At 37.2% G+C, this 16,160-nt stretch overlaps 1 protein-coding gene across 2 annotated transcripts in view; it reads left to right on the forward strand.

The window, feature by feature from the left end:
• The first annotated feature begins 1,600 nt into the window (after nt 1-1,600).
• The window catches only part of sgip1a (SH3GL interacting endocytic adaptor 1a), a 38,369-nt gene continuing 23,809 nt past the window's right edge, over nt 1,601-16,160 (forward strand). For both annotated transcript variants that reach the window (XM_079461313.1, XM_079461312.1), the window contains exon 1: nt 1,601-1,869. In XM_079461313.1, the coding sequence (XP_079317439.1) occupies nt 1,860-1,869 (10 nt within the window). In that variant the 5' untranslated portion in view covers nt 1,601-1,859. The remainder of the gene's footprint in view (nt 1,870-16,160) is intronic.

Consider the following 16,160-nt stretch of genomic DNA (forward strand, 5'->3'; position numbering starts at 1 on the left):
GGGATTGAGAGCAGGGTGAGCTGTAAATTGCCTATTGAAAAACGCATATTGGTCCAACAGTAATCTGATTATGGGTCTCATCAATGTTCATGGTGGTTATGGCCTATGGAGTATAAATTATTCGACATTTATGGGCTCGACTGCATTTGGAAAGGCGGATGACTACAGACAGGGGGCGCTATAGACAGACAGTAGGGGATAATAGGGAGAGATGCTCACATGGACTGAAGCATGACTTAGTTTAGGTAAACAAAAGCTTAAGAATAAAACGCCATCTCATTTTTGGTGTAACCATGATTTACTGAGAGAATAGAGAAAGCAAGAGGGTGGAATTTAAAATGAATAGCCACAGAACACACACACATGCAAATGGTAACAAATAAACTTTATAGCTCTGGATTATATGAGTAATTTTTCATTTGTCATGTCTGTTTATCTGTGCTTTTTTATTTGACTTCTGCTTCATTGTTCTTGTAGAAACCAAACAAAATTTCATTTATGATACCTCATGTGTTACATCACTCGTCATGTGGAACACAAAAGATATTCTGAGGAAGGTCTCGGTGTTTGCTTGTTTTTTTGTCTATACAGTGGAAGTAAATGGGGTCCAGTGTTGTTTGATAACCAACATTTTTCAAAATATTTTTTATGTTCTGCTGAATGCAGAAAGTCATACAGGTTTTGAATGACATGAAGGGTGAATAAAGAAAGAATTTAAATTTGAGTTAGCTGTCCCTTTAAATAAAATGTTTTCTGTATCTTTAAAGGTCATTCACAAGAGATGAAATACGGTATAGTCCTCACAGCCCCAGTTCTGTTTTTGTCAAAACTCTGCTGATGCCTGTGCATTCAGAAAGCTTATTGTCAGTCCACCCAACCCCTTTTTGTCTTTTGATCAGTAATCCAATGGAGACGGTCCGCCTCCTCATTTAAAATAAATTGCTGTCCCTCACCCGCACACACACACACACACACAGGCTCTCTCATCCCCTCCTCCCCTGTCACCCTGTCTGTACTGAGAGTAAGCTCCACCCTTTCTGAAGCAGCTACTGTTTCTGTCAGATGTGATGTCAGATTGATTGATTTGTCAGGGAGAGCTACAGGGACAGAGCACTGGCAGCCAGCTGAGCCTAGAAGAGCAGGAAGTAAGAGGGCGGACCGACTCCATTGGCAATAAAGATTCTAATGTATAAATAAACAATTCAAATTGCGTATCTGTCACAATATTGTGTGTTCTTAACATGAAACACTTTCCCTAATTTAGCCGTGTGGCTACTCTGGCAACCAACACATCATTAATCCAGTTCCTTTTTATTCTGGCAGGAGCCGCATGCTGCACCATAACAAGGTAAGGTGTGTGTGTGTGTGTGTGTGTGTGTGTGGGAGGGTGTGTATGTGTGTGTACTTGCGTATGTGAATTCCCAGCGAGGACACTGACAGAAGCGATGAACCTCTTGCCATGTGACGTGCAGCAGTGCCCGCGGGATTGGCTGAGCTGAGCGATGACCTCAGCAAGCCTCCCTCCCTCCTGGCAGCTCCCTCTCTTCTCATCCCTCCCTCTCTCTGCTTCCCTCTCTGTCTCTCCGCTCTGCTTTTTCTTGCCCCTTTTCGAGCATCCTTTGGTGATCGTGTAGAGTACAGCCGCAGTGGCTAGCAGCAGCATCCACGGCCTAAACATGGAACCCTAGTCATCCGACGGCCCCCGTGCAAAGGGACGCAGGGATTTTAATCCAGAGGGTTTTGGAAGCTGGGCGCGTTCTCTGTTTTATTACATCCCTCCATCTGGTAACCAGGGGCTTCTGTTTTCCCCTCCTCCCATTTCAGACTCCTTGGAGATAGAGGAATGCAAATCTGCAATCATGATGGAAGGTGAGGGCTTGGTCTATTTTTATTTTGTTAGTCTCTGTGCTTCTGTTTGAATGTCATTGCAGGCGGCTTGGCATGTTGCTGGCTTTAAATGCCATAAGCTGGCCGGCTATTTTGAGTGGCTTGACATTCCGGTAACTTGCGTATCATTCTTCTTTATATAGACGTTATGGAGATCTTAAAGACAGATCGCAAACACACACACACACACACACACACACACATGTGGATTTATCCCATACTGTATATTCAAGCATTAACAGGCATACGTGCTCTAATGTCCAAAAGCAGACATATTTGCATTTTTCTTTGTGCTTTAGTCTCACCCCCCATAACGTTGCTTGTAAAGGATTATTTGGATTTTGCTGTTACGGCTTATGTGCCCAGCTGGCCACTTAGAATTCTCTTTGTATATGGAGTATACACACAAATGCACACACATGCTCACACCCACACGTTATACTATAACGCAGCACTCCGTTTTACCGATGTGTCCGCTCAAGGCCATTTTTAAGGGACATGCGTGTGATTCAGCGTGTGTGTTCATGTGGACGTTGCTGTCAGCTGTGTTTTGGATGGGGGAAACGGGGGATGTGCACAGTTTTTTATGTAACTGTCGGTCTGACACGAACGTATCATTTATTTATACCGCTGGATCAGATAAACTCAGTATCAATTTCACAGGCTCCCAATCACCATTTTATGTCCTTGCGCGTTGACAGTTGATGTAATTTTTGATGTCCAGAGTGCATCAAATCAAAGCAATGGAATAAAAAAAAGTCTTTATAGATGGCACTTCCTTCTGTGGGTGTGTCACAGTGGCTCATTGTGGGTTTTATAATTCATGTTTGTCATTATTGTATTCTCTTGTGAGTGTTTGTGTTACAGAGCTTATCAGTTTAGGTGTTAGGTAACAACGCAACAGCAAAAGTGATGGTTACTGGAGCTTCAAATAGCTGTGACGAGGTGGATCTCTTAGCGCGGCTAGCACAGGCTTAGCTAGGTTGGCTGTGCATGGATTACCTGAAGGTGTAAAATAGCATGATAATCCACTTCACACTGTGGTTTTCTTATGATGAACCCTGAAAACACAAAGCTATCTAAACACGACACTAAACATGTCTTTCTGGTGGCCTAGATGAATTGAGGAAAAAAAAGGAATTCATTCATTTGCATTAACTCACTTTGATGATGAGGAGAGTCCAAAGACTTTCTATGAAGGTTTTAGACAGAAGTCCTGTTAGTAATGTTTTTACAATCAATTTAAAGCTGCACAATGCTTTTGCTTGTGTATTTAAGACCCCCCTTTTGAGCAGAACACTGCCAGAAGTGTACAAAGTAGCAAAGGTTTTAGCTGGTATGTGTAAACTTTCAGCACTAAATGGACAGTTACAACCATAAATTTTTACATTTCGAAAAAACACCATCCCATGAGGCTTACAGCATTGGATGGAAAATTATCCGTTCAGTTCTGTTTTCCAGATCTTGCAGTTGAATGTAAATTTTGGGTTTGGTATTATTTATTGCTGGAAGAGTGTTGGATCCTCTTATTCTGTTGCCATTCTTTCATTTGCATGGATCATTCAAAATAAATGTCAGTTGGACAGATCCCAAAATCAAATCATTTGGGATCCTTGAGTATGTAACACAAATGACCCTTTTTCTCAGTGCCACAATGTTACAATGTGAACATGCAGATTATGTCTTAAAGGGAAAGTTCACCTTTAAAATGAAAATTCTGTCATTATTTACACGCCCTCTTGTCATTTCAATCACACAGGTTTAAAATGACAACAGGGTGAGTAAATTATGACAGATTGTACAGAGCTGTATACTTTGATAATAAACAGATGTGATTGTATGGAGTATGATCTCATGGGAATAATACATAGGAATATCTTTTCTTTTCTGTTGATTTAAAGATATTTTATACTTTGATAATACTTCTGCCTCCTAGTGTATTTTATCTAACCACCATGATATTATTTTTAAAATGTTTAAAATAAAAGCGATTGTTCTATCAGTAGATATTTTATATTTCCCCAGATAATTAATGACAGGAGTGAAATTGTTTCCCATATTCTGCATTAACGGGAGTTCTCTCTGTGTGCCATTTGGGAGTCGTAAAATAATAATTGCAGTACAGTATGTCCTTCTGGTTAACTCTTATTGAATTTATTAAATCGAGGAATTAGTAGCTTTAATGATTATTTGGTACCTTGTATAGGATGCCCTAAGAATGACTCGTAGTAGCAGAGCAATGTACAGTATAAACACTTTTTATTTTTTAGTAACTAGACATGATTTGTTATTAGTCGCCAACAACAGGTACATTATGCATTTGGCAGATGCTTATATTTATTTGTGTGTTCTCTTGAAATCCTGGCATTGTTTGGACAAATAGAATATGATTTAAAATAAATTCAATGAGGCTTGAATCTTCACAAGAATCAGTATGAATTAAAATAAAATGTTAAATATGACCAAATTCTGTTCTTAGTTCAAAGCCAAAATCTGTAAACTGTTAAAGAGATACTTCACCCAAACATTAAATGGTTTCATCATTTTAAACCTACGTATATTACTTTATTCTGGAGAACACAATATAATATGAATATAATATTTGAAGAACTTTAATAACCAAACAACACTGAACCTCATTGATTTCCACTTTGTGGACACAGAACCACTATTTTATTTTGTGTTCCACAGTTAAAAGAGTCATATACAGCTTTTGAACGGCATCAGGGTGAACACTGTAAATAATGACAGAATTTTCATTCGTTGGTGAACCAACCCTTTGAGAAATGCTCTACAAGCAAAAAAACAACACTTGAAAGGTAAGATAGCAGAGGAAGAAGTTTGCACGCACACAGTACGTTAAAGACCTCTCGCTAGGTTTCTAGTTGTTTTGACAGTAGCTGGGGCAGAATATCCCACCATACTAAAGCAAACAGTGGTTGTGAAAGGAACTTTCTTTAGCGCCTATAACGTTGGGTGTGAATATAGTGTGGATGTAGGTGATTTACATTAGGGTTTCTAACATAGTTTTTTTTCAGGACCCAAATTTTGCAGTGGACATCAAGTTTTAGGTTCATCATAAATGTCCTTAAAATCAAACTTCATTATTGTTACAGTGTACTACATTTGCCCAGATATTTAACTATACTTAAGGGGCACCAGTGGACCTTAAATCCTACTCTGAACCCAATGTCTGTGCCTCCCTGCACATCAAAAGATCTACTGGGCTTTCAGTCCAGTGTGATAACACTCTCTCACCCCCAGAAACGCTGCATGCTTTTAAGAATGGGTGCCTTTGTTCAGCAGGCAACAATGCATATGTCAAAGAACCAAAATCAATTCTCAAAATAAGAAAATAATGGACTCTTCGGATAATTGTAAAATTTGAGGATGCATCATTAAGTTTGAATGAACCAAATCAACCATAACTGCATATGCGTGAAGCCAACATAGCATGTTAATTTGCTTAGCCAAACAAAATTTCATTTAGAAAATCTAATTGCAATTTCATGGATTTAGTGCTGCCGATATTTTTGCGTGGATGGTTTACAGAGATATATCATGCACTTGTAACCATTATTCATACACTTACTGCGCTCACTCACAATGTATAAGAGTGATGAATTGGGTGTATTAAAGCACTTGAAGTTTATTTGAACATCAGAGGTCAACATCAGAAATGTAGCTATTCTAGCTTGTGGTGTTTAACACTTGCTCATTGCATGCATGTGTTTGCAAAGCTAGTTTTATTTATTTATGTGTGTGTGTGTGTGTGTTTCAGTTTGTTTGTGGTAGCGGAAGCCCCAGATTAGAACTGTTTTGCCGAATTTGACCCTGGATTAACAGATCCCTGTTTCCTCATTTGCCACCTGTCACAGAAGAAGAACACAAGGTAGACAGTAGAAGGAAAGAAATAAACTTTTGACAAGGGAAATAAAATGAAGTGTGTCAGAAAGAAGTTGTTTAGGATTAACTGCAAAAGGATTGATTGGTGAAGCAGAATCAAGGGATTCTGAGATAAAATAATTTTAGATTAAACACAGTAAACGGTCACGCATGTTGTATGGTTCAGTAATGTTTGTAATATGTATTTGCCTTATTCTTCAAAGAACTGTGGTATTGGGAGAGGAAATGCTGGGCTCAGAGTAGCAAAATACTACTATGTCGGTGTGGATTATCTTTTAGCTTCCGTCTTTTTCCTTCGCTGGTTTGCACTTTGAAAAGGTTACAGCAATTGGATGGACAATTGGATGGACATGTTGTGCCTTTACATGAAACATCTTTTAGTGAAATATAATACCACTTTGTCTAATTTAATAAAAGGAAGCTATTTAACACATGCTTCTCACCCAGAGTATGTCCCTTCTGCTGGTCTGTTTATATTAGACAGGAAGTGTATGATCCCAAAACACTTGAGGATTTTTATGTTTTATTAATTGACTTCATTTTTTTATTGATTAAGCATTTGCTTAGGCTTATTTATGGAGGCTTTTCCTGCTTACGATTTAAACCGTCAAAGCTTGTGAATATCCCGTGTGAGTGATCCTGGTGTTTCTCAGACTTTGTTTACACTTACTGCTCATCAATCTGATTTGGAGGTAAGAGGTGATCTAGTCCGTTTACGGAAATTGTGTCACTCGGTGGCCATGTTTGCAACACCTCTGGGCTGTTATTTACGCGATAGCGAGTCCATCTATGTGAATAGGGGAAGGGAGATATTTTTTAAATCGCTTGCAAAAATCACAATTCAACAGCATATTTCCAATCAGTAATTAAACATGACATGAACTGTATCATAACTTTGGTTTGCTAAGCTTAAATTGCTAAAAAAAAAACACCTTTTTCAAGGTTGCCTCATCTACTTCGCATGCGCACAGGCCTCACGAAAGCATCGCCCCAGTGAATCGTCAGTCATTACTGATTGACGATTGGCTCATTTCACTGAAAGGCGGGACTACCACTAGAGCGGCCATATTGAGCATTGCATTCCTCGCCATTCATTGTAACGGCAGTGGCACATCTTTTCAAAAACTAATATCTTTGTCTTTAGGACTGTATGTCCATGCTCTCATTTTGCAAGTGATTCTTCAGACACTCTCAAAATCTGCCGGATGAATTGGTTGATGTAGTACTAAGGTTGTCAGCACAATGCCAAGAGACATTCTTATACTACACAGCTTTCAGTGGAAAAAGAAAACGGAAACATTCATGCCATTTTTTATACTATCATGTATTTACCCTCCAATGATGACTTGTTTACATCTTTACCATATGCGATATAGCTAATGTCAAATAGTTTACCAGAATGAATGGAATGTATAAATATAAAAGTATATTTGAACACAGCTCCAGTCATATAAGCTCACTTTGCTTACATTTTACATTTAGTCATTTGGCAGACGCCTTTATCCAAAGCTACTTACAGATGAGGAAACATTGGAAGCAATTATAACAACATACAAAATGTGAATAATGTGACAGATTTAGTCAAATTAGTTTTTTGCTTCCTGTCTGAACGAAAGCCCATTCTGTAAGTTTTTGAGAGTCTAGGCTTGTCCTGTATATTTGTCTGTAGCCTGTATACCCCATAAGTGCTCTGTTATGCAAACAGTAGCCAAGCCTTCGAGGGAAAAACTATTTATTGCTTTGCTTTGTGCTCTTTATGGAGTGATGATTGAATGCATTAGTTTTGTGGCAGGATGGACAGATTAAAGACTCTCTGAGTGGACCTTGGCTGTGATATAACAGGAAATGCATGTTTCATCAAGACGTGTGTATGACGCATTTGAGAAAATACTGCACTGAATGGGTTACTGTGTTAGTGTATGTTTATTGCACATGATAGAATTTCTGTGGCAGATGTAGAGGAAATGTATTTTTGTCCGTATCATTTAATAATGATGTGATGTTTTAAAAGGTCTAATCTAGATGTTTTACCTAAATGGTCACTTGTATTGTATGTACTGCTGTAATTTTGTGTGTGTCTGGGCCTAGCTTTTGTTCGGCTCTATGAGATGACTCATCTGAATGAGCTGTGCTGCTCACCGTGGTCTGTATTTTACAGACGGTAGACATGGTGGTGATGAGCTCAGAGATAATGGCTACATTGTAATAAGTAAAGGATGAGCTTGAGCAGTAATAAAAGAGAAAGGGCCTTTTTTAACAAAGAGTCAGTGAAAGTTCTCCAACTCCAGGATATGTTGAGGTCGTATAGTAAACGTTATATGATCTAGATTATTGTCTCTTCATTTTATTTGAATTTACACCTGATACCACAGTTTAGAATAAAGCAAACATATTTATCCCATGTATTTTGATATGTACTGTAGATAAAACTGATACTACTGTATGAGTTACTAGTGTTAAAGTTATCACATGTCTATATTTCCAGCACTTAAAACGGTTATTTTGGCTTGTTCCAACTCCGAGGTCTTGGCCTAAAATCATCCAATAATTAAAAAACATCTTATTATTAAAATATTTCCTAATCTGTTCATTCGTAATAAAGGCACTATATGACCAAAATTAATACTTTTTCAGTAAGTCTGCTATTTTATTTCATTTATGAGAAATATAAGTTTGCCAAAGGGTTTTCTTTCTAAAGCAAATGTACTATATTTGTGTCACTTAAGTGGCACTTAAACTAAAGTTTCCAGTAAATTGTTAGCAGGATAGTTGGCCACATGTTGTTAGCTTTTAAAATACCATTTTATCCCGAGGTTTACACAGAGATTGTCTTTATCACTGTCATTGATATTAAACTCAAATCAACTGCTGTGCTCTGCTCTGTCATTTGGTGTGGAGACTGTTCAGTGTGAAACTGGGCTTCTGATGAATCAAATACTGACAATGGCTGTGGACCCCATCCTGCTCTGTCCCTGTCCCAAAGATGAGTCACACTGATTAGGTTTCATTACACCCTGCTCTAGACAATATAGACTCCATTGATTTTATCATCAGCAGAGCTAGAGAAAAACAAATTTGGAAGGCGAATGGCTTTTCGAATCAGCAGAATCTGAGCGGATGGCTTTGTGATGCTTCCTTGAGATTCAGGTTGAAACTGGCATTTGTGTGAAAGCAGTGCTAGAGACTGATGTCCAACTCGGCCACATACTGTGGAGCACAAAAAAATCTAAAATGATATATTGCTGAGAGCTGTTCAAGACATTTATGTTTAGCATAATTCAATTTGCTTAAAAAGTAGTATAAATGGATAGTAGTGCTATGGTAGTGTATGACTATATATGTCACATTTACAGCATTGTAATATCGAGATGCATCTTACCACAGACCATTCGGCACACCCATATTTGCTTGTGGAACATACTGTATGTTTAAAGATGAGATGGTTCTTCTGCAGAGCATCTCCTCTTCTTAAGGCGAGTGTCCATAGGGATTTTCTCCCATTCAGACACAAGCGTCTGTGAGGTCAGACTTTGATGTTGGGTTATGAGGGCTTGGCTCACCCTCTGAGTTCCAGTTCATCCCCAAGATGCAGTGAGGTCCAGATGAGTCATATTTTTCCACACCAGACTGTGTAAATCATTTATTTATGGACATCACTTTGTGTGCAGGGGTATTGTAAGGTTGCAATGTGTGTACATAACACTACAGTATTAACCCGCACACTTCCTCAGGGATTTAACCATGTAATGTAGCAGATCTGGCTATTTGTCACCATAACGTGTCCATGTGCATGTCATCGATCACAAGCACCAGAAGCATATATACCTTGTTTAAAGAAATCTCCGTGAGGACAACTGGCCATGATTGGGTCGGGAAAATAGAAAACACTACAACACACAACTGCGGACTGTAAACACAGACTTAGCCCAGCTTGAACAGATTCTGCCCCATCAGTGGTCAAAACCAGATCACATTCATAATCTTTAGGTTGCCATAGTTCTTTCTATTAATATGCATTTTAGTAGTTTTAATGGTACAGAATGCACACTGCTGACTTTTACAAAGTGCACTTTTATTCTGAGGACATAAACAAGTGTCAGCTTGTGAAGGCAGAGGGCTAAATCAGCCATTTGAGAAAACCCCACTGATGCTTTCTCCTGCCTCACACAGTCATGTGTGCATATATTCTGTCATTAGAAACTATCTCTTGCAGAGGTTTAGATTATACATACATTTTCCCCAGCCATTATTTATATCAAATATGTAATTTGTGTCTAAATGAGGAAAATATTAATATTTTATATTTGAAATATTTTCACTTACAAAAATATATTAATTGTTTGCACTTTGGAAGTGCTTCAAGTGGTAATATTGTAAAACCTTGTTATGGAACTGAAAGGTAGTACTTGTGGTATTATCATTGTAGATTGTGAATCACGCTTACTTTACCCATAATTTTTATTCTAAAGCACTATTTACTTTTATATTGAAGATTTGATCTATCCATTTCCTTTAAATGTTCTGTTCTTACTTTTCTCCAGTGAAAAGCAGTCAAGAGCAAGCAGACAGATGTAACTCGATTTCATAATGGCTCAGTATATCAATAGTTGACTGTCATTTTGTTGTTGTTGAGTTAAAGATGTTTAAGGAAGACAGTTTCGTATAATTTCCTGTGCTTTCTCTCAGTGGGAGGAAAAGAGCAATTTGGGTCCACATGGACCAAACCCATAACAAACAGGGTTGCTGCCGCAGTCAGATCCAGATGAAGTGAACTCCCATGTGAAAAGTCAAGATTAAAGATAGTTCTTAATGTAAGAAACCCACTGACATTCCTTAAGAAAACCACTTCCTGATGGAAGTCTTGAGTGAAAGAGAGAACAGTCCTTAACTGACAAACAACAGAAAAGAAAAAAAGAAAATGATTTACTTTGTCATTAAACTTAAATCATAAAATTAAAATTAATCATAAATACATTTCACTTATGCTCCAATGACTAATATTATAAAAGTAAATAGTTTTTACACAAAAACAATTAAGAAGTGATGATATTGGGTTATTTGGTCTTGTTGGTGTCACAGAGCAGCTGTTCGGTGAGTTTACTGGTCATTGACTCTCTTTCCATCTGCTTCTGTGACTGATGATGCTCCATCTGCTTCTTCAACAAAGGATTTCCATTCACTGCCAGTATATTGAATCAATTCAGTGTAAAGATTGTCCTCAATTAACAGGGTGCTTGTATATGAGGTCTGTCATTGAGAGTGCTCATGGATTATGTGGCAGAAGAAGCCAGAAATCTTCAGGATTAAGTAATCCAAGTGTGGTTTTGACAGGACGGTTAAATCCTAGTTACTGTACATGACATTTAGTAAGAAATCAGTCAAGATGCATTTCTATCTGATATCACTTGCTGCAGTTGTATAATCTTAAAAAGATTGCTTGGCATCAGCATTAGACTAAGACGCAAAGCCACTTGATTGGTTGTTTTACTGGCCGCCAGCTCAAGGATTTGGCACATGTCACATACACTGGCACGAGATCTTTGCTTCCCTCTTTAGTCTAACACAAACTGCCCAGAGATACAGATACAGTGTAATCACTTCGAGCCACTGTAGCCTGTTGTTTACCACTTGCATTTTAAGAAGTTGCATGGTAATAGGCTGTATTTTTCCTGTGCTCAGTGCTGTGGTTAGAGCATTGCGCTAGCAACACCAAGGTCATGGGTTGGAATCCCAGGGGATTGCACATACTTAGATACAATGTATAGTATAATGCAATGTAAGTCGCTTTGGATAAAAGCATCTGCCAAACGCTTAAATGTAAATGTAATTCTCTTTTAAAACTCAAATCTGATGTTTTTAAAACCAATAATAAGATAAAATTAAATGTAACATAAGATATAGATATCACAAAATAATATATTCCATTATCTTGCATTACATTACATTTTGCCATTACAGTATATATACAATACTATACTTGTGTATACATTTGTAGAAGAAAGTACATCATGCTGTGCAACATTTGCCAATGATTTTTTTCATGTGCAGGTGCAAAAAGTGTTTATGTTTATAGTACAAAGTCAATTATCCTGCGTGACTGTTGGTGGATTTCCATAACAATGTTTAGAAAAGCCTCTTCCACCATCCTTTTAACCAAATGAGTTGGCCTGTAGTAGTGTTTGTCCATCACAGTGATCCCATGCAACGTGGCTGGGCAGCCCGCTCGGTCGCGAGTAGAGGGAAAGCAGTATCAGTAAGCCACTTCACAAAACAGTCAAACCAAAGTGGATTTCAAGAGGTTTTCAGATAACATAAGATTTACATTCATTTTGTATGTTTGTATGTTTAATTCATAATTGGTAATAAAGTATTTGTTGTTTTTGTAAGGACATGTATTGAATTGTGTCGTTGAGTGATGTTTCCAGGTAACATTCCCACAGTGACCTGTAGTAATGTCACTTCGGGTTCCACATTATACCTATTGTTTGAATGGCAATTTTTATTAACTTTTCCAAGACTGCTCTACTTGTCCCTTGTCCCCTACTTCTCCCTCGTATGAAAATATCCAGGTCATTTTGCTAAATTTAGCATTAGTGATTTCCAAGAAATCTATGAACAGGTTCTGTCGGTTGGGAAGAGAGAATGCAAGTCCTGGCAAAGTTAAAATGTAGTGATTTGTTACAATAAATGTTTTGGGATACTTCATAGTTTTAGTTTTTTGTTAGGAAACTTCATCAATCTTTTATGAAAAGTTTATTCAGTACCATTCTTTGTAAGTTGCTTTGGATAAAAGCGGACTAAATGTAAATGTACCACTCACCAAGAACTGAGCATTGACCTATCAATTATGCATGTTTGCATTGTGAAAAAATGCATAATGCACATTTTGAAAGTGAGTTTAGAGCCAAGCCTGGCAACCGTATTCATGCTTGTAAACAGCTTAAGGGGAAGCCTTTGTGCAATGGTTTTCTCTGGTACCATTACTGTACAAGCTTAGCTTCACTACAAGCTATTAGTGCAATATCAGCCAATGGTAAAGATACTTTCAGTGTTTTTTGACCTAGAATCAACCGTTTGTTTAGACACTGCTGCAGAACTTATTATTAGAGCCAATGGCAAATAAATGTTTAATCTATGTGGATAAAATAATAGTAAATAATAAATTGTCTGTTTTTTTATTATGTAGCTTACCTGCTATTTCAAGACACGAATTATCAATTGGCAGGATGCCCAGATGTCATACCCATTTGTTTATATATTCAATAATGGTTTTTCCATGAACCCCAAGAACTATTCATTTGCCATCTGTCTTAAAATTGTAATCACTGTTAATGGATTTCTTGGCTGAAGATCTAAACACCATGCTTGTTATTCCTGGGAGCATTTTGGGGGTCATTGTATCTGTGAGGATCTTTATAGACAGACAGTTAGATTAATTCTTGTTCTCTGATCTCTTCTCCCAGTGTGATTGCTTGATTCTCTCCAGATGAACTGATTGTTCCCTGCTTAAGTAAATGTGCCATGTTGCTTCTTGCAATGATATATTGGAATTAAACAACCAGACAACGGATTTCTTTGAATCTCTTGTTTTTTTTCTTTATCCTCTGAATGCCAGTGGGAACTGGGTCCTGCCATGTTTAATGGTTTTTCCTCTACAGTTGCAGATGTTTATGATTTATGTTCATAATAGAGATGCTCTTGTTTGTGATATTGCAGTGATAAGATGGTTTTTTGAGGTTGAGGCTAGTTTCCTGATCTTTACCCTTTGCATCAGTTGTTTGAACTGTGCTAAAAAGTTGATTTCAGAATGTCATTTATTTGTTTGTGGTGCCATTCCCATTTGCCCCAGTGGGATTTGACATAAAATTTATAAATTCCATTGCATTGAATATAAGAATATTAGACCAAGTGCTAAACAGTTATAGACCTTTTCCGAACTGTAAAAAAGCCCCAATAAAAACACATGTGATTTAACATGTGAATTTAAGGTTTTATCGCTTGATTATGGGGTTATATTATTAATATGTTTTAGTCTTCCAAAACAATTTTGTGTCGCATTAGCTTTGTTGTGTTTTTATTGACGATAGATGCCGGCCATTCTTCACCTGACCTGTTGTATAGGCCTATTTGTCCCTTTTTGCAATAGAATGGTGATTGGTTGTCATTTTATGGAAAATCAAATGCAAAAAACCTATATACTATTACTTAAACTATAAGTTAAGTCTTATTCATAATCCATTTTCCATTAATAGTCAGTCCATCTGCTTATACGCTCTTGCTGATGTAACCTTGTGACAGCTTTAGCATTTACTTTATTTTCATTAAGTTAAATATATTAATTTGTGGTCTCCTTTTCCCCTGTTTTTGCCCATAGTCTATAAATCTTTAAATATCATCTATCATTATTTCATAATTATATCTATCACAAATGCAGTAGTGCTACTTTAAATTCATCCTTTGCTACTAATGTCAATAGTAGTTTTAAAGTACATTTAAATGAATCATGGTATTATCTTTACATCTATCTGTCCTATTGTTATGATATTGCCATGATATTCTTGGAAACACGTTGGGTACCTTGCAAATGCCATAACATAATATACATGAATATTGTAGCCAATAATTTATCAAAGTACCACCTTCTGATACCTTCACTGTACAAAAGTACCACCCCAGTGCTTTATTGTCGAAAATCGAAAAGTGACGGACATGCATTGACGATGACGCAACGCAGAGTAGGGGTTTCTGTGTTTACAGCCAACCAGAACACTACAACTACTCTCAACATAAAAATCTGTATCAGTCCAACTATTTTTCTAACTGGCCTAACAGAGTTGTCTGTACAACAAAAATCTTATTGAACAATATAGCTGATTTGTAAATACCTTGTGAGCCTCCAGCATTGCAGCGGGGATAAACAGTTATTTGCCGCATCATATAAAGTGAACAAACTGACAACTAATTACAAACATTCTCAATTACAACTAACCTTTAACAAGAGCTCACTTGAATATAAACACTAATCTATCCACTCAGAAAGGATTGCTGAATTGCCTCTGTAAAATAATAAGGGCTTATCAAACCACACATACAAGGAGATTTTGATTAGGTTAAGCGCTTTTAAATGCTATCAGAAAGTCAAAAACAATAATATAAGACTTGTTTTGAGAAAGATGTGTGTACAAACAGTAGGTGTTGATTATATTGACAGTAATCGTCCTATATTAGTATCGACATCAGCGAAAATGCTAAATCTCCATCATTTGACCACTACCTATGACCTTGCTACATTTTATATTGGAGGCCAGTCTAATATAAGCCACAAATAGATCTGCTTTCTGCTGCCAAATTAGATTGTTGTGAAAAGCATCCTGCCCAAGTGACTTAAAAGGTTGAATCAGGGCGTGCATACAAATTTGTCAAGTCAAAAGACATCAGAGTTTATAATTATGTGGATAGGTCCATTTTTAAGTCATGATTTGCTCTGACATCTTTTATCTCTTGTGGAAAGACAATAGAACTGTCAATAAAAGATTCCCCAAAGTTCTCCAACACTTTAATCTCTGTAGATTTGAATATTAATGTAAGAACCACTCCAGCACAACTTTTCTTTTGCTTATGCTGCCTGATCTTTTGAATTGCAGATGAAGAGTAGTGTAGTCATGCAAGAGATAAGAGATATTTAGTAAAGATCAATAATGTTATCCACCATGTTGAAGCTCACGGTCGCTGCAGAGGCTTTATTGATTCCATGTCTGCTGGGTCCCGGCAGCCCAATAATACTTGTGTCGAAGAGACTATATTGGTTTTAACTAGCGTGTCTTGATGTTTTGACTGTATGAATTATAGAGGAGATTGTGGCTGGTTGTCACACCATGTTACTCCAAAGAATATTTCTCAAGGATGTAGTTTTTTGCAATGGTAACTTCTGCATAGATTCATATCTCAGTGTAAAAAAAATCAAATGTGTCTGATTTAAAACACCTTGTATGTTATACCCTATAGCGGGACATAATGTCATATGGGACTGCACACTTTGTTATAAAATGAACATCCTGATCTCACAGGAATACTATTTTACGAGGTGGCTTATTTGTATGAATTTGTACCTTGTGAATCGTACAAAAACGTATGGTTACTAGAAAACAGCAATACTGAAGCACCAGCCTACCCCGCTCCTAACCCAACGTCTCTCGCACAAAAGCAAATCGTACTAAGATGTACGAATTAGATCGTACAAATTCATTACAAATTTGCCATTGTAAAATTGTTACATTTTGCCGTGAGAACGCTGTTCATTGGCAATTGAAATTTTCTTTTTTTATGAATTACTTACCAAAGTGAATAAAAAGCCTTGTTTTACATGC

This window comes from Barbatula barbatula (assembly GCF_947034865.1).
Source record: "Barbatula barbatula genome assembly, chromosome: 7".
Lineage (NCBI taxonomy): Eukaryota > Metazoa > Chordata > Actinopteri > Cypriniformes > Nemacheilidae > Barbatula > Barbatula barbatula.